This window comes from Tarenaya hassleriana, unplaced genomic scaffold (genome assembly GCF_000463585.1).
Source record: "Tarenaya hassleriana unplaced genomic scaffold, ASM46358v1 Cleome19, whole genome shotgun sequence".
Classification (NCBI taxonomy): domain Eukaryota; kingdom Viridiplantae; phylum Streptophyta; class Magnoliopsida; order Brassicales; family Cleomaceae; genus Tarenaya; species Tarenaya hassleriana.
The window spans coordinates 2,704,602-2,723,444 of NW_010965304.1; the positions used below are offsets into that span (position 1 = coordinate 2,704,602).

Here is an 18,843-nt window from a genome sequence, read left to right on the forward strand (position 1 = left end):
CATACATATATACAAACACATATACACGTTTACATATGTACATGCTTATACACATATAAATATACATGTATACACATACATATATGCAAACACATAGATGTTTATACATACCAATATATACACATATATGTAAACATGTTTAAATATATGTATATTTATATATTTGTATAAACATGTATATAAGTAAGTACGAGTACAAATGTGCTTGTAAATATGGATATATAATTATATATATATATGCACATGTATACATATGCATACATATATATGGGTGTATATATGTGTATTTATATATGTATATATTTTTTAATTTTTTTTTAATGACGTGATAATATTTTCATTGGATTATTTGATTGTTACGTAGGCACAGGTTTGCTAGATTCTATAATCAAGAAGACGTTGGTGACGGTTGTAAAGATTTTGAGAATATTTTGAAAGTTGGCGTTTTAAATTTAGATTTAGTTTTATAATTTGTGTATTAGTTAAAAATGGAATCCGTGTATTAACTGCCTTGATTTATTTTTTTTTTTATCTTTTTTCATTATTAAATATTTTTAGCCTAATGGTAATAGGTTTTGAATTTGGATTGGACCGACACACGAGTCAACGACAGTCTTGGAATCTGAAATCTTAAATTATTAAACATTGAATTCATCTACGTCTTAAGATTGAATTATGTTCAAAATATGTTGTTCTATCGAAGAAGATTCAACTATCAAACCATTTTCTTTTTTAAACTTATCATATCAATCTTATTCAAAACACATAAAAATAATTTTCCTTTAAAGAGAAAGTTCAGATAGGAAATAATAATTTTTTTAAAAAACTTGTCTTGTATATCGATTTTGTGACATAAAACCTATCCCGTAAAAAAAACTTTGGTATATCTAATTATTCCTAATTCAAAATTTAAAATAACTTTTGATTAAAAAATAAATTCAGACTCAAACAACTACCAGCCACATCTTTCACTATACGTGTATATATATATATATATATGCGTGTGTGTGTGTTGGTTCCAAATCCACAAGGCAATTTACTATATACATAATATAAAGTTTGTATATGAATGTAAATCCCGTTAAATTCAATGACCACTGGTTGACCATTAACCTTTCTCTCTCTCCCCACACTGTTTCCTCCGCTCCCTCTCTCCACCTTCCCACTTGCGCAGTGTGGAGATCGACGGACAAACCGTTTCTCTCTCTAAGGGTCGGTGGGTGTTTATCCTGCGCTTCTCCCGGTTATCCTGCGCCGGCTCTGCCATGGTGGGAGGAAGGAGGAGATCATCCTGTTCGTTGCTCTCCCCTGAACTCGCTCTCCTCCTCCTCCTCTCTCTCCTCCTCTCTTCCTCCGTCGTCTCTCCTCGCCGCCTCTCCGACTCGGATCTGCTCGACGAAACCGCCGCCAACTCCTCCGTCGCGTCCCTCAACGCTTCCCTCGTTAAGCCCAAGGAAGGTAGTTTTGCTGATATCATCGACCGCGCCCTCGAGAAGGAGTTCAACGAGAGTGACCAGAATGAAGGTGACGTTTCTGTTCGTATTTTGGGGATTAGGGTTTTTTGAATTGCTCGTTTTCCTGGTTTTGGGAAAGTTGAAATGGTCATTGAAACCGAAATGTTTAGAGTCTAATTCAACTGTATTCAGCCTGGATATCATGCAACCATAGCGGATTCCTTGCAATTTCTGTCTCTGAGTTTCTTCCTTCAATCCTCTGATACCCTCCCCTTTTTTCGCTCGGATTGATTCATTCGTTAAACAGTTAAGAAGTTAGATCCTGGATTGGATCTGTCATTCATGTATGATTCGGATCTCAGGTTGATCTCTCGAGATGCCGAAATCTGACGCTTATGTTTCCATATATAGCAAAGTCGAAGTTTTGTAGTGTTCTCCAATCTCCCATATTGGTATCGTACACATCTTCTAGATCGACCTTGATTACGTAGCGGCATTTATCTTCTTATTGGGTTCTCATAAAATATCTTAGTTCCTATCTCTCCTATTTCATACCCATTTGAGACGATTATTCGTTGTTATCATAGTTTTGTGGTTATATTGGTGGCAGCTGCTGACCCCGGAAGCTTTAACAACAGTGTCGAGGGACAACAGGTTGGTTTTTAATACCTCCATAGAAGGAAAATGTGTGATGCTATTTCTTTTTCATAAAATTGCGTGGTCTGGTTCTTCTTTGCGCTGTTATGCAGTTGAATTAGTGTTATGGTCCCCTTTTATCAGTTACCTGTTATCAGGAAATCAAGTATCATACTCTATCGAATATTGGTTTTGAGCAAGTTTCACCACTATCTTCACATTTATGTTTGCATCACAGTAAAATCTTGATTAAAGTTTGATCATTTCCCCTGTTGCTTGCTTAGTATGAGTATCTGAAGACGGGATTTGATCTTTGTGTTGTTCAGGCTGTTCTCGAAACGGTAGCCAGGGTAAAGTCAAAGAAAAATGAGACGAAAGAGGAAAAGTAAATAAATTGTTGTCCTTTTATTTTTAATATCTTCAGACTTCCAACATGGTTTTTGCCTGTTTTACTGAGACTAAGATAAGATCTTTTACATCTAATTTTCTATAGGCCATTTAAACTCCATGATGTCTTCAATCTGGATAGTGATAACAGAGTTGAGGAAACTCCGACTCTGATAGACCGAAAAGTAAGCCTCCTTGCTGCAATCAGTGTTTGGCCTTGTATTTTAGTTATATGACTTATTTGTCGTTCTTCAGGACAATGTCTTCATCATATCCAATTTCAAGTCAAAGTATCCTGTTTTGCAGTTAGACTTGAGGTAAGAATCTTATCTTTTTTATTTTTATTTTGTTGAGAGTGTTTGTGTTTGATAACCAACTCTCGAAGCATCTGACCTGCTCTTTCTCTGACATGTAGATTGATATCAGATCTGGTTGTTGTTATTGTTTCTGCAACTTGTGGTGGCATTGCTTTTGCTTGTGCTGGACAGCCGGTCTGCTTCTCTAGCTACAGTCATAGTTTCAATCATGAGAAAATTAGGTTTCAGTGGAATGTCTCAGTGTTCTGATGGATGATGAATCATTCTCAACTTATTCAGGTCATAACTGGATATTTGCTAGCAGGATCAATCATTGGGCCTGGAGGATTGAACTTTATCAGTGAGGTGGTCCAGGTAAGCTACTTTTTTTTATCATAAGATATGAATGTTGTATTCTCATCTTCTGGGAACTTTGGTGATTATTGCCTTTTGAGTTTTGAGGTCTCAAATAACGGAGATGCATCCATTATCCAACCAATGGGCTATGTTTAGGCTCCTTGTTATAGAAATCTCTTTCTTCTATGGTTTTGAAAAAGGTTGAACTTATGTACATACAAAGAGGTGCAAATTTGTCTTTGAACATAAATGCTTTTCTTCTGTGGTTATAGACTACATCGATAAAAAGGCGTTTTGTTTTGTATTTGAATAGAAATTTTGTAGCTTTAGAACCCCAAAAAGAGAAGAGAACATGTTCCTGATGTCTGATCCTACATTTTGTGTTCATGCTTTCAGTTTTGTATGTATCTTTATTTTTTTCATGTAGGTTGAAACAGTTGCCCAGTTTGGTGTCATATTTCTGCTTTTTGCACTGGGTCTAGAGTTCTCCATGGCCAAGGTAAGGTTATAGTTTCATATCTGCTTAGCATCGGTTTGTAACTTTCCATGTTACCATAGCAAACTGTTGAGTGTCTGTCCTCTCATTATGCAGCTTAGAGTTGTCCGGACAGTTGCTGTTCTAGGGGGCCTTCTTCAAATTCTTCTTTTTATGTTCCTGTGTGGAATTACAGTGTCGGTACGTGAAAATCTATCAGCAAATCTCTATTTTTCCCTTTCGACCTATCACAGTATGATCCCGATGGTTTGGTTATCCTATATGCTATTATAATCTATCCATTCTCTGGTATGGTATCATGGGAACTGAGAGACTTGTAGAATCAAGTTAGATGTACCAAAAAGCACCCTATTTTTCTGCTATGGAACCAGTTACTGTCACAAATTCATAATCAGTTCTTTCTGCAGTTGTGTGGTGGTAGACACTCAGAAGGTGTATTCGTTGGAGCATTTTTGTCAATGTCATCAACAGCAGTGGTAAAATTCTGTGACTTATGCTTATTCATCGCCATTGATGTCTCTACTTGGTGTAGTTGTTGGTCCTCTAATCATCATGCTTGTCTGTTATCCTGCCTGGAAACCGTAGGTGCTGAAGTTTCTCATGGAGAAAAACACCACAAATTCTCTTCATGGCCAAGTTACGATTGGAACCCTGATTCTACAGGTATCTGATTGTGTTCTCATCACCATAAGTCCTCCAGTGTTCCCAGCCCATATTTTAATTACATAGTGTCAACCAGTGACTTGTTACGGTGCATATTCAATTGGTTCTATATTCTGCATATCACGTTGCTTTTTAGGATTGTGCTGTGGGTTTGTTGTTTGCGTTGCTTCCTGTTCTTCGTGGAAATTCTGGCATTCTTCAAGGAGTATTATCAATGGCAAAACTGTAAGCAAAACAGAGCACAATATTTCCGTCTGGATGTATCCAAGAGAATCTTTTTGTTAAGCCATGCTAGTTATACTTTGTTCTCAGGGTGGTAGTGTTGCTTGCATTTTTGGCTGTTTTGACAATGTTATCGCGGACATGTGTTCCTTGGTCACTGAAGTTAATGATCAGCTTATCTTCACAGGTTTGTGTTTTGTCTCAATTGGCGATGTTCTTCTTTCTCATCTTATGGTCAAGCGGTTGTGAAGTTGTATACTGATCTTTTGTTTTTGCACAGACAAATGAACTCTATCAGTTAGCCTCTGTTGCCTTTTGCTTACTTGTAGCCTGGGTGAGCATCATCCTTCTTTTCCGCCTTTTTTTTTTCTTCCTGACTTGCCTTTTTGTAATTTTCTTATCATCTTTCCCATTCGGTGTATTTCTGGAAAGCATTTGATGAGCATGTTCATCTGACTTGCTCTTGTGTGCTTTCAGTGTAGTGATAAGTTGGGCTTAAGTCTTGAACTAGGTTCTTTTGCTGCTGGAGTTATGATATCAACTACTGATCTCGCTCAACACACATTGGAGCAAGTAAGTTTTTCCCACGTCAGTGAAGGTCCACAATTTTCCGGTGTGTTGACAGAGGCAGAAATTTTGCTAGTAACTTGAGTTTCTTTTTCTCATTTCCAAACTATTCTAAATGTGCTCCGAGCATAAAAAAGAAGTAGAGTCATCATCTGGATTCTGATATTAGGTTTGATATTATGACCAGGAAATATTTTCACAAGATTCAAATCTCCACACATGAAGCTAGTCATGAAATTCAATTCTAGCTCGAGGAGGCATTTGAGTTATTAATATTCCAAATGAGAAGCAATATTCGATTGAATTATCCTTGATCTTATTCGGATGCTTCCTTGTTTCTTCAGATTGAACCCATCCGCAATTTATTTGCTGCACTTTTCCTGGCCAGCATTGGGATGTTGATAAATGTTCATTTCCTCTGGAACCATGTCGATATACTGTTGGCCTCTGTTATATTAGTAGTTATCATAAAGACAACAATAGTTACAACAGTTGTTAAGGGGTTTGGATACAACAACAAGACGGCACTGCTGGTAAGGTTTTGTTTGAATTGCTTGTGATCATGCTGCCTTTTCTCCTCTATCTGGTTTGTTCCACTGTGTCTAGTCTAATTCAAAATCATGCAGGTTGGAATGTCTCTGGCTCAGATTGGGGAATTTGCCTTTGTTCTCCTTAGCCGTGCCTCCAATCTTCACCTCATTGAGGTAACGCGAATAACTCTTTGTTCTACTGTGTTTGTCAGGCAAAAATTCTCAAACCTCGGTGTCGAGATTAACTATCTAAAGAGAGTTGACCTTTGAACCATTTCAGGGGAGACTTTACCTCCTCCTCTTGGGGACAACCGCTCTAAGCCTGGTATGATAAGATCATTTTTCTTGTCTCCTGTCTATATATTTATATATCGAATGATACACACATAAGCATTAGCAACTTAATGTTTCTGCTAAATATGTGATATATGGTTCTCTGGCAGGTTACAACGCCTCTGCTTTTCAAATTCATCCCGGCCGTTGTGCATCTCGGAATTTTGTTAAGATGGTTTGCTCCAGACAGCTCTGTCGAGGTAAAACTATACTTTTTACCTAGCTTCATATACATATATATAGCAAACCCTACAAGCCAGTGAGTTTCTTACAAGTAAAAACTCGTTTGTGTACTCGAGTATTCACTTTTTTCCTTTCTACTCATAGCATATGATAATAATAACAAAGAAAATTGGTTTGTGACATTCTACCATTGCTTCAGACCTAAACTGAAATCACTAGAATTTTGGCATTGTGCCACAGAATTCCGCACCTCCTATTGTTTTTCCACGTTCTTGCTTGGCTTAATTAGTTGGTTAACTTTTTGAAAGTAGAGCTGATTCAGATGGTGTTTTTGCTGGAAACTGGCAGATGGGTATGAAAGTAGAAGTGATGCGGTCAGAGAGCGGGAAACAACGGATATTGATGATGCCTCACCAATCCCACAATTCGTAGAAATCCCTCCCTTCCATAAGGATTGGCCCTTCATCCGATGGAAAAAACAGACAGACGGATGAATGAAGGTTCCATGGCAGTTTTTGTGAAATCATATTTGTATATGCTGGCAGCTGACTGCTGCGCCGAAGAAGTGAGAATTAAACCTGAGAAGAAAAAACCGCACATATAAAAGTATGTGTCTTCCAAAGACAGCATCTCAGCCTCCAAGACTTGTCCTAACTTATTATTTGGTTGTTCTGTGTCCATTCTGTTTGTTCCGCAACGAGGGCTCACTTTCCCTCTTTGTAATTATCATTTTTTTGTTCCCGTCTTTCTCATGTAATCCTGAAAAATGTTGATCTTTTGTCTCAGTTTTTTTTTTTTTGGGAGAAATTCTTTTAGGGGCTTTTATTTTTTGTATTCTTGTGGGGGGGTTGGGTGTTTGGAAAGGAGGGGAGGGAGCCCCTCTGGTCCCTAATTGTGTGTTTTCGTTTTTGGTGTGGACAAACTTGCGGAGCTCTTTGTCTCGCTCCTTCCTTTGTATCAAAGTTTTGCTTCTTTTCTCAAACTCGTTTCATAATCTTTTTTTTAAGATAACCGAGTATCTTTGGTCAATATTTAGACTAATCTCGGAATCGACGATCAGTCATGTTGTGATTTGAAACTCTTTCTATAATCTTACGAGCATATTATATGTATTTATATATATAATCCATATATGCATACTATGCGGAAGAAATATGAAGAATAGTTTGATATGATTATTCTGACTGAAGTGATAGAGGGGCTCTAACAATGGATTTTATTAATTGAGAGAATTTACACAATAACTCATCAACATCATCATCATCATCGTCCATAACAAAAATACCTATCACCTGTGTGTGTATATATATATATATATATTCTCTCTCTAGCATGACCTTATTATATCCCTCCTCATCCCCCAAGACCCTCACTCTCTCTGTTTCCCTATACATGTATATTGACCCCCTCTCTATATCCACAGCCTGTATCTGACACGCAGAAACAACGCTAACACAACACCTCCACAACTGACTTATCAAACGCATATTGCTGCGTGTATACACACACACAGAGAGACATGTATATGAAGGCATATGCAGAGGCCGGAGTAGTGGTTGCTGTTCTTATTTTGATATGCATGTATGTGTTGGTTACTTTTTTTTTTGGGGGGGGAAGGGGATAATATTAGGAGATGGGGACACGTGTCTTGATGGGTTTGAGCTTCAAGCCCATGCTTTCAGGGGACAGAAGCTCAGGGGAGATACGGGTGGGGCTCAATGGACTTCTGGGGCTCACACTCTGCGTTGGTCTGTATATTCCGTACCCCATCATGAAATACTCCATCGGTATCATCATAGCCTGCGGCTGCTCTTCCGTCACCAATGACCCGCATCCTTGTACCTGCCAAAATGTTTTTTTCCCCATTTCTCAACCCCTATCCGATTTAAAAAGCGTGAACTTTTGTCGAAACTCGCCTTCTAGATCCCGCGTTCTAGGCGGGTTTGTGCTGTTTTAGATCACATACTAGTATGGTGTTTTCGTTTAGACACTAAAAGAATCTAAAACCACAAGATGAAACACCAATTTCGCTAGAAATTCGACAAACATATGAGTAAAAGAAAAAAAAACAAAAGACAAAAACCTCAGAAGAACAAGAAGACGCGTTTTTCAAATGAAAAACAAAGAATTTACTACTTCAGTGCATAGAACAACAAGTAATTCATGCTTCAAGAATTTCATCCGAACTTGGATTCACACTTGGTCCGTGATTATACGATGTGCATGGATCTTCAAATGGATCCACTCTTTCAAATGTGTTGTGGGTTGATCTAGATCCCATTTAAAGTTTCAACTTCGTCGTTTTCCCTTGTTTATGCCATCAGGAAAAGAAACAGAAGAGAAATGATATAGGCACGTACCTCAACTAAGGCGCTATACCGTCTGTCGAGTTTGGTTGTCATGTGGACGGCCTCGGAATGGTAAGGAGAATGCTCCCCTATGAATATTAATGATCGGCACTGCAGTTTTCTCAACCCTTCGCTTAGGTCTACTCTCCTGTGTAATAAAGTCCATGCACAACGAATCTGACTCAGACGAGTATTCAGGAATGGTAAATTCCATGTTACTCTCTAGTCTCTACTAATGGCCTAACCATGGACTGAAAAAAACGAAATTTTCTGCCAATTGAGGAAATAGAAGGATTACCCGTTGATTGCTTCGAGAAATCGCCACACGTTTGTACTCTGCCGCTCACAAAGTAACTGAAGAAGGAACAAACACAATATATGAGTTCCACATATTTTCTTGTTTTAAGTCTTAATGCAACTTCGAGGGTTAATCTAGATATGAGCTTCCAACAACATCACCGAAGGATGCAAGAGAGAGGGAAAATACTAACTCTTCTACATTCTTGAACGACATCGGATTCTTGAACTTGAGCATTACCACGAACTTCCTGGTAACATAGATGCACACTTAAGTCAATGCCAAACTATGTGGATGTGCATGCACACACGAGATTTTGGCCGACTCTTAACTGTTTTATACGAGCAAATATGAGAAATCATATTATACCTTGCTGAAGTATCGTTTAAGTAGCAATTCCTTAACCACGCCACACATGCCATAGTAGTAAAGTAAATTGGACATAACCTGCACTAAATTAGAACTCTGATATGAGAATTAGAGAAAGAAGGGCACAAATCGATCGCAAAAAAGAATAATCTTAGTGGAGGAGGACCTTGTTGTACAACCATTCTGCCCACGAAGGTGCTTTGCACAGTGGAGAGACGAGTATTAAACCAAGAACTCTTTGCCTGTACTTCATCTACCGGCAAGGAAAATAAGAGCGTAACAAGTAAATATCCAACCGGAAGAAGCAGCTTTAAGGAATATTAGAATTGAAGAGCAAGGGAAACAGCAATTATAGCACAAATCCTGATCAAAGGACAACAGACACTCACAGCAAACAGCGTCAGAATATAAGCACCCGCTGTGACACCCATACACATTACTGTGCCAAGTCTGGAAAAAGAGTCGACAAAGCAAAGAGAAAGTTAAAAAAGACCCAAAAACTTGTCATTTCTTCTATGTAGTCTAAAACTAAAAAAGGATAGAAAGATATGAAGGCAGCTCTAAATATTAAATTTTGCAGTACGAATCAGTTTACAGTGCTTTTTAGATGACTAACCCAAGGAATACTAGCAGCAGGGCAGAAAAAAAAAGAATATGAAACTGGGATCGAAGGTGAAAGTAATCGAGATTTGTATCTACCCGAAATAGTTAAGAACCTCGACTATTTGGTCCGCTAAATCATCGACCGAGAGCGAAGGAGCATCCAAGCAGATCGAAGGGGCTCCCAACTGCAATGGCCCTTAAAGAAAGCGATATATTAAGAGATATATAGTGTATCGTCAAAGGAACAAATAATATTAACAGTAGGCAAACACAAACTTGGTTAGTCACAACTTTCAAACTAAAGTTATCAACCTCATGGCCCAGAGGATTTATATGATATATGCAGAAGTTGTGGAGGAGCAAGGAGCTTGCTTCTGGACAAGAGAATAATCCTTGGAAACAGAACATATCTGCTCAAAAAGACAGCACCAAGTGTCAATACAACGTAATGGCGATTACTTTGTTATTCAGAGCTACTCTAATTATGGCTCATATCAATAAATACGGTGGAAGACATGTAAAGTATATGCTTACAATTTAGAGCTACATCTGGGTATGTGATAAGAGCCGGTTTGTCTGGATCTCCGTATACGGCAACGCATACAGGGCCATGATTAGTTTTCACAAGGTGTTCCTGTCAACAAAAAGGTTCAATTAATTAGCAAATTACCCTCAGGGAAACGGGGATTGGACACAAGATTAGGACCATACACCAAAACTTCCATTGTCTCCGGTTAGAAAAGAAAATTGACCAGCCACCAACTAGAAAAGAAACACCATTTTCCCATTAAAAAAACCAAGCAAAACCAGCAACATTCAAACAAAAATTATCCTCTCAAATCGACCAACAAAAAAAAAGAATCTAAAACCACAAGATGAAACACCAATTTCGCTAGAAATTCGACAAACATATGAGTAAAAGAAAAAAAAACAAAAGACAAAAACCTCAGAAGAACAAGAAGACGCGTTTTTCAAATGAAAAACAAAGAATTTACTACTTCAGTGCATAGAACAACAAGTAATTCATGCTTCAAGAATTTCATCCGAACTTGGATTCACACTTGGTCCGTGATTATACGATGTGCATGGATCTTCAAATGGATCCGAACAAAAAGGTACATGGAACGAAGCAAACGTGACGACAACCAAATTCCAGAATGTACGAATCTCTGTAGCTCAAATTCAAACGTGGAGTAGATAAAATTGACCAGATTATCGGAAAATCCGCATGTTCTTCCATGAAAACATGCCAGGTAACAAATAACGTTTCAATATCAGCTCTAAACAATAATTAAGCGATAAAGTTGGCAAACACAAACATGTCATCCAAATTTTCCCGCATTTTCTCGGCAACCAAACAACTCCAGAAAATCCTAAAAGCGGCTGGTCGAAATCAAACCTACAACCCAGGAAGACAAATGAAATTTCTAAAGATATATTTTCCAGTTGTTCGCATATCTAGAAGAGAGCAGCCCATACGACGACGGACTTTCAGAAAAACATCCATACAAGAAAAAGGATAAGAATGGCGAGGATCATTTTACATATCGTCTATTCCCGCATTTTCTCAGTAACCAAACAAAAACCAGAAAATTCTTAGACCACGAGCTCATACGACATTTACCTGTCCGAGAGACAATGCCTCCATATCAATGGAAACAGAATCGCTCGAATCCGCCATTTGTCTATCGTCCTCTATATATCTGACTTCAAAATGCCTTCCATGGCCTTTTACACCAAAATCTCTCTCTCTCTCTCTCTCTCAGTGAAAACCCGATGAGTTTCTCTTCGCAATATATTTTAAATAACCAGGACGACTCGTGCACGACTCGTACTGAGTCACCGACGATCCGCTCTGGTTAATGTAGGACCCAAAATCACAAGGCCTAACTTGATACCCTGGTCAGGTTAACCTTGGTTAACCGACCGACAGTTTTTTTTAGGACGATTCACAATTTTCATCCCATATTTCTTGATAAATCAAATTAATGCATCATTATTAATTATTTAGATTCCTTAAACTCATCGTTCTTTTATTTATTTATATGTTAATTTAAGAAAATAATAACGTAGAAGCTTTACATAAAAATAAAAAAATATATATATTTTCTTATTTCATCCCATATTTGTCTTATTTCTAAAAAAATCTTAGATTACTACATCTCTCTTTCCCATAAAAAAATTAAGTAGAAAAGGACTAAAAACCTGTGTTCTCTATTTTTCACTGTTTTTAATACTAAAAAATTGAAAAAAAACTAAAAAAAGATAATAGAATAAAAATGGACAAGTTAAGATGATATATATATATATATATATATATATATATATATGTTTTGTTGAATGGTATTTTAGTCCAAAATCAATAGTTTTCTGTTAAAATTGTTCTAATTTTAAGATTTTATGATTTAAATTTATCTTCTGAAAATGAGATTTGTAATGTTAGCCCTAGTATATAAATATGCACTTGAAACATGGAGTATTAAGTGTAAGTATCATACGTTATGGGGTAAATATTGGACATTTTTGTAGTACAAGGCAAGCGCTGAAAACAAAGAAGCCGCTTTTTTTTTAAAAAAAAAAAAAAAGTGTACGTGTGTTGACTTTTTGACCAATAGGTTGGCCAAGGAGAACTTTTGGCGATCGGATAAATCTGAGCCGTTGATTTTGACAAACGAGTTGTTCGTCGTTTCTTTCCACTCATTTAGATGGGAAACACCGTGCGGTTTTCAATTGCAGAAAACGGGGCCCATTGCATGCGGGTGAAAACGCACATGTTCGTTTTCTTGTTGAGTTGGTACGTTTACACGTCATCGGCACCCAACAACAAGAGTAAAAACCTTCCAAGTTCCGATTTGCTTGAATGGAAATCCATAAATTATGAAAAATGCATGCGGCTTTGAATGGTAATAATTTTTATTTTCAATTTTTGGTTTTGGTTTTTGGTTTTTAGATTTTAAATTTTGATTTTTTTGTAAAAAAAAAGAGTTTTTTAGTTTTTAGTTGATTTTTTGTTTTTAAAATTTCACATTTGAGAATATAATTATCGTTTCTAAATCTATATAATAATTGATATCCACATTCAAAGTATTTTATTGTTTTGATAGTCAACAGCAAAACGGGTGATATGATATTCCAACTAAACAAAGGGTAATTAATGATGATTGTATTATTTTCTACGTACTTAATTAATTTTAAGTTTTATTGGTTCAAATAAAAAATCAAATAATTATATCGAGATGAATTAAACTAATTAATATTTTTTGTCGCTACAATATTCGCATAATCCTATTAATTTCTAAATTTAAATTATATCATAATCTAATATATTATGTTATTAAGAAAATAATAATTTAGAAATGTTGTTGGAAAATATGTTCAGGTAAATTAAATAAAAAGATAGTTCAAATTTATTTAGGTATTAATTAATTATGTTGTATACAATTAAGTAATAAAAAAATTATATGGGAATAATCAATAAATAAGTGATTAAATAAATAAATGTAAAGTGAGTTGTAATTGGGTGATTAAATGAAGAGCACGTGTGATGTTACTTAAGTTAGCACCCTGTACACATGATATATATATATGTAGATATCTATATCACCGACAAAATTCATATATATATATATATATATATATATATATGTGATATAAGTTATAAACTCGTAAAAAAACATGTAGGAACACCTGAGTTTTCTCGAATATACATGTTTATTACATTGATTATATATATATATATAATATGAAGGGGATGCACTGGGCTGCCCTTTGTAATGTTGGTATTATTTACTCACATACAGGCCAACATATTTGCACTTTTTAGATAATCAAAATATATTAAATATCAGTAATTTTTTTTTATCGAGATCTTAAAGTAGTCATAACATAATCAAATATGTCAATAAGATACTAAATCGAGTAAATAAATTGATACTAAAGCGTTTATTACTATAGAATTATTCTAGTGTACATATATATATCCAAATATGAATTAATATTTAATATTTTAACTATCGAAAAAAAAAACTCATCTAATTACAAATGATTCAAGTAAAATACTATTAAATTATTTTCATTTGGTTACCAACGTAACTATATTCGTACACGGAATTTATTTAATATTTTTACATGCAGACATATCTTGATATTTTTAGTTAGAGAAAGACTAGAAAATTATGAAATCCAATATACATGTATCATGTATGCATGCCAGATCTTCTAAGTATATTTTTACTGTTATTTTTTACATAATTTATATAAAATAATAACCATTACTATTTTTCTTTTGGTCATTGTGATACAAACCGTCGGCTCGATTGGCTCGAAAAATTAAATATAAATTAAAATAAATTGTCGGTCATAGATCATAAATTCGATGTGTATTCCACTATGGCATTATAGATTCAACCCCCCAAAAAATGTCTACACGGAGAGAGGACTTTATGGAAAAATATGAATAAATTTATTTATTTATTTATACCCCATAACCTTTATCTATTTTTCTTACATAGAGTTCAATGTAACATGTTACCGGTGGATTTATTTTTGTTGTAATTAATAATCATTATAATGTATTAATGTTTTAACTTTTGATAGAATGTAAAACGAGTTGGTTCGATTTAGACCTGACTTAAACCATCACTAACTCATAAATTTTGAATTGACACCAACTCGAAAATTTTAAACCAAATGGGATAACATCGAACATAGATTTCGTAATCAGAAAATACCAATTATAAGAATTTAAATCTCTCAAACCATAGGATTAGGAGAGAAATACATAAATTTAGATAGATTTAGGAGACAATGAAATAGAATTAGGGCAATTATTCTCACATGTTCTTTGGTCGGTCCAACAATTGTTTCTGTCGTTGTAACAACAATAACAATCTTTCTTGAATAGCGATCTGCAGAATGCTTTAATACATTTTCCCAATATTATCTTCTTTGATCCATTGTCTCCAACAATGTTATTCTCTGCTCTCACACCTATATTTTAAAAAAAATAATAATAATATGATAAAATAGATTAGTCATTCTATAAGTTAATCATAATATCACAACTTAAATCATAAAATATTAAAATAAAAACGATATACAAAATAAAATATCAATAAAAGAAATCATACATTGATGGTGATGAAAGAGAGAGATGATGATTATGCAAACAATGGCCAGACGAGAAAACATGATTTTTTGATGCTTCGAATTGTTTAATTTATATATGTTATATGCGAATGGATGAAAATAGCTTTGAAGCCTTTTGAGTTATATATAAGATTTTCTAGGGTAATAAAAAAATTAATAGATCATTATGACTTTAATTATCTACCATAATCCTATTTCGTTTTAAGATTGAAGAAAAAACTAAGTGAAGTCAATGTCAAATAAATTATTCAAACTAAGATTTTGGGAATTTATTGAAATAGATTATTTATGTAAAAACAAATTAATAATTGATGAAACTTATCATCTGAAAAAATATTATATTATGTGAAGTTAATTTCTTTACACATTCTGATTGAATTTGAATACTTTGTATTCAAAACTACAAATGTTTTTAAAGACTGTCATTGGTATTTGTTTTGATTACAAAAAGTATGTCTAAAGAAAATTCAAATCTAACCGAACCGGACAAGGAACGAATTTAATTTGGGTTTGTCTTTCATGTTCTATAACAATATAAATCAAATTCAAAATAAAAATATTTACGATTTTGACCTATAAACTACCGAAAATACATATGATTCAAGATTCGATTTTTCATTTCTTTTCCTATTCCCCAGGTTTATTTCGAATTATACTATTGTAAAGAAAAAAAAATATTCAAAATGTGAAATTGTTCAATGAATTCTTAAAAAATGTAAAATATTTCAAATGTCATTAAAATTCACAAGATCCAAATATCATAAGTATATATCAATTATTTTCTTCAAAAAACTAAGAGTAGAATATATAAAATGGAGTTTTTGGTGTCCATTATGTGTGATGAATGAGATCTATATAGTAATTACATGAATTACCTCAACAATATTCTTAATCAATCGTATAATACTACATGTGTGTTTATATACGATTCATAAAATATTTGCTTATTTTGAATATACATAATATATCAATAGTTATTCACATACATACAGGCCGACATATTCATACTTTTAGATATATAATCAAATATATTAATAAGACTATTTTTAACATGCTTTAGTTTGGATTTTTAAGATGATTTTAGTTACATCATATATTGTTTTGTGTTTTAATTTAAATAGTTACGACTTTTTTTTCTAAAATGAAAATTTAGTTATTAAAACTCAAAACAAACAAATTTTTGGGGTTATTGTTTTTGCTATTCTCCGTTTTAGTTTTTTTATTATACATTTTGATTTTTTATAAATCACACATTTTTTTAAGTAGAAAAGACATTTCCTTCAACAATTTAAAATATAAAAAATAAAGTTTAACAGTTTAATCTCTATTAATATTTATGATATCTAATTATCTATATAGTTGGAATTCTGACTTCTATAATTAATAATTTAATATTATGTTTTTAGTCTAAAGGCGGAAAAAACAATAACAAATATTGTAACAAAAAACTGACCAAACCGGTCCTATCAATGCTATTATGGACCGACCCAATTTAACATTGGGCATTGGACATTCGCATATATATATATATAAATCGATACGTGTATATATATCTTCACCGCCTCAGGCTCAAACTATATTTCATCTTGAGACTGTTTCATCTCCAAGACGCGAGGAAACAAGCTCGAAACAATGGCGATGATCACGCGCAACGCCGCCACGCGCCTCCCCACGCTCCTCCAGCCCTCACGCGCCGCTGCGGTCGCTCACCTCCACACTACCGTTCCCTCTCTCTCCTCGACGACGTCGCCTGCTTCCTATGCCAGGCCCGGTCCTCCTGCCACTCCTGGCTCGCCGACGGGGCTCTCGAAGCCTGTGGAGTTCGTGATCTCCAAGGTCGACGATCTGATGAACTGGGCTCGTCGAGGATCGATCTGGCCGATGACCTTCGGCCTCGCCTGCTGCGCCGTCGAAATGATGCACACCGGTGCGGCGCGGTACGATCTCGACAGGTTCGGCATCATTTTCCGACCGAGTCCTCGTCAATCTGATTGTATGATTGTCGCCGGAACGCTCACCAACAAGATGGCTCCGGCTCTTCGCAAGTACGCCTCTCTCTCTCTCTCTCGTCAAGCAGATTTGATTCGCGAGTCTGAGATTAATCTTTGATTCATTTAATTTTTTTGAATCTGGATCATTCTGTCTGATGGTCTTGGAGAGATTAGGGTTGTTGACGAATGAATTTGAGGATTTCGGTGCGGATTATCTCTCGATTTCCGTATTGCTACACATGAAATTTAGGGTTTAGGTCTCCTGATTCGTTTCTTGCTGGGCCGGTGGAAAACTTATGTATCTGGAGGAAGCTCGTGTCCTAGCCTGACATTATGCTCTAATTTGGTGTCTAATGCATAAAATCCTGAATTTGCATTTGTTTTCGGTTGGGGCTTTAGCACCAGGGTCCAGTAGTTGTTGTGTAATGTTGAAATCTGAAGGAGAAAGATAGGATTGGAACAAATTTGGGTTGTATTCCATGAAACTGATCAGTTCAAACCTTAAGAACAAGAACAAAACGAAAGCCAGAGGCAGAAAAGATAAGATAACTAGTCTGTTAACATTGACAGAACAATTTCAAAAGGTAATGGGGCAACTACCGGTGATTAAGAGCGCCGTTAAACTTCTTACATTCTAAAATTATAATAGGTAAGAATCAGGGATGATAGAGTGATAGAGTGTGCTTGTTTTGTGGTGAAGATTGATCTTTTGGGATGGTCTACCTTGCTGCTTTGTGTTGAAATCTGGGTGTTAAGTGTTCATTCAGCTGGTTGTGAACGTTTGTGTTACCGGGAAGTAGCATTGACACTGACGGACTTTTATTTATTCTACTTGTAGTTTCTTTATTGAGTGTTTAGGATCTTGTATTATGTCTTTGCTTGTTTGTCATGGAGGTCTTATGTGTCTATTGAAAATGATGGATTTTGATGGTATAGTGCTCACAGTTCTGGTAGACTGTAGGAAACTGGAACTACTAGATGTTTGAATTTCATTTATTTTCTTCGTAGATGTATGGAGTGTGGGTTTAAACCAATGGAGAAGATGATGCAAGACGGCTTGATATCAAGAAGAAAGCTATTAGTCTTTGTTATTCATGACACTTGGGAGAATTTGCTAGGCATAAGGAATGTTGTGGGTTCCTAACCGAAGCTCATGACACCATTACCCATTACCATAAGCTGTAAATTCAGCGAAAGCACAAAGTTTCATGCCGGTGTACTAACAAAAGGGATAGTGATTATGGGTTTATAACAAAAAGGCTAACATGATAGGGAGGAGCAGATATGAGATTTATCTGAAAGGTGGTGACAACTTGTGAATATTGTCTAGATAGGCTAACATGGGAATAGGTCGAGTATGATATTCTAATGTTTTCTGACATGGGAATGGATGACAGGGTATATGACCAAATGCCAGAGCCGAGGTGGGTGATATCGATGGGAAGCTGTGCGAATGGAGGAGGATACTACCACTACTCTTACTCGGTGGTCAGAGGATGTGACAGGATTGTACCGGTCGACATCTATGTCCCGGGTTGCCCTCCAACTGCCGAGGCTTTGCTCTATGGTCTCCTCCAGCTTCAGAAGAAGATCAACCGCCGCAAGGATTTCCTCCACTGGTGGACCAAGTGATGCTATATATACCCATTCCCCTTGTTTTTTTTTTGTTTCCCTCCCAAAATGACTTGAGAATTTTTATCTAATAAAATTTGGGACATCTTTTTTTTTTTTTTTTTTTTTTTTTTTTTTTTTTATGTATGTGTCTTTGTGGTTGAAAATGCCATGTAAAGGAGAAGAGTGTGTGTTTGAGACTTTTGTGGTTGCAGACACAACATAACTTAGAATGTTTGTCGAGTTTTTGAGTACCGATACCAGCTTCTTTTTTTTTTTGGTGATTGTTGTTGGAAGATCTTTATCTATTTCAGTTTACCAAAGCTCGGAATCAGTCTGAATCCAGTTTTC

At 35.5% G+C, this 18,843-nt stretch overlaps 3 protein-coding genes across 3 annotated transcripts; 2 read left to right on the forward strand and 1 right to left on the reverse strand.

The window, feature by feature from the left end:
* The first annotated feature begins 1,081 nt into the window (after positions 1 to 1,081).
* On the forward strand, positions 1,082 to 7,135 carry LOC104811246 (K(+) efflux antiporter 6). Its single transcript, XM_010537897.2, has 20 exons — positions 1,082 to 1,524; positions 2,065 to 2,108; positions 2,417 to 2,475; positions 2,584 to 2,662; positions 2,733 to 2,794; positions 2,893 to 2,968; positions 3,074 to 3,148; positions 3,558 to 3,629; positions 3,723 to 3,806; positions 4,034 to 4,102; positions 4,212 to 4,289; positions 4,426 to 4,514; positions 4,602 to 4,698; positions 4,792 to 4,845; positions 4,989 to 5,084; positions 5,423 to 5,611; positions 5,705 to 5,782; positions 5,889 to 5,933; positions 6,052 to 6,141; positions 6,473 to 7,135. Exons 1-20 carry the CDS (start codon positions 1,266 to 1,268, stop codon positions 6,554 to 6,556), a joined length of 1,779 nt encoding a protein of 592 aa, XP_010536199.1. The 5' UTR covers positions 1,082 to 1,265; the 3' UTR covers positions 6,557 to 7,135.
* Positions 7,136 to 7,319: 184 nt separating this feature from the next.
* On the reverse strand, positions 7,320 to 11,523 carry LOC104811247 (pollen-specific protein SF21). The gene is made up of 11 exons (XM_010537898.2): positions 11,367 to 11,523; positions 10,277 to 10,376; positions 10,055 to 10,152; positions 9,839 to 9,927; positions 9,529 to 9,589; positions 9,306 to 9,392; positions 9,140 to 9,217; positions 8,964 to 9,020; positions 8,771 to 8,826; positions 8,485 to 8,620; positions 7,320 to 7,966 (listed from the first exon to the last, which is right to left on the reverse strand). Exons 1-11 carry the CDS (start codon positions 11,421 to 11,423, stop codon positions 7,751 to 7,753), a joined length of 1,035 nt encoding a protein of 344 aa, XP_010536200.1. The 5' UTR covers positions 11,424 to 11,523; the 3' UTR covers positions 7,320 to 7,750.
* Positions 11,524 to 16,452: 4,929 nt separating this feature from the next.
* On the forward strand, positions 16,453 to 18,768 carry LOC104811248 (NADH dehydrogenase [ubiquinone] iron-sulfur protein 7, mitochondrial). Its single transcript, XM_010537899.2, has 2 exons — positions 16,453 to 16,935; positions 18,279 to 18,768. Exons 1-2 carry the CDS (start codon positions 16,523 to 16,525, stop codon positions 18,511 to 18,513), a joined length of 648 nt encoding a protein of 215 aa, XP_010536201.1. The 5' UTR covers positions 16,453 to 16,522; the 3' UTR covers positions 18,514 to 18,768.
* The last annotated feature ends 75 nt before the right edge of the window (positions 18,769 to 18,843 follow it).

Excerpts from the sequence above, each read along its gene's own strand:
- LOC104811246 (XM_010537897.2), top strand. The coding sequence starts at position 1,266 with ATGGTGGGAGGAAGGAGGAGATCATCCTGTTCGTTGCTCTCCCCTGAA. Across the intron at positions 2,476-2,583 it reads AATGAGACGAAAGAGGAAAA|GCCATTTAAACTCCATGATG; the intron begins GTAAATAAATTG and ends AATTTTCTATAG. Across the intron at positions 3,630-3,722 it reads TAGAGTTCTCCATGGCCAAG|CTTAGAGTTGTCCGGACAGT; the intron begins GTAAGGTTATAG and ends CTCATTATGCAG.
- LOC104811247 (XM_010537898.2), bottom strand. The coding sequence starts at position 11,423 with ATGGCGGATTCGAGCGATTCTGTTTCCATTGATATGGAGGCATTGTCT. Across the intron at positions 9,590-9,838 it reads GAGGTTCTTAACTATTTCGG|ACTTGGCACAGTAATGTGTA; the intron begins GTAGATACAAAT and ends CTCTTTTTCCAG. Across the intron at positions 7,967-8,484 it reads GGTATAGCGCCTTAGTTGAG|GTACAAGGATGCGGGTCATT; the intron begins GTACGTGCCTAT and ends ACATTTTGGCAG.
- LOC104811248 (XM_010537899.2), top strand. The coding sequence starts at position 16,523 with ATGGCGATGATCACGCGCAACGCCGCCACGCGCCTCCCCACGCTCCTC. Across the intron at positions 16,936-18,278 it reads ATGGCTCCGGCTCTTCGCAA|GGTATATGACCAAATGCCAG; the intron begins GTACGCCTCTCT and ends AATGGATGACAG.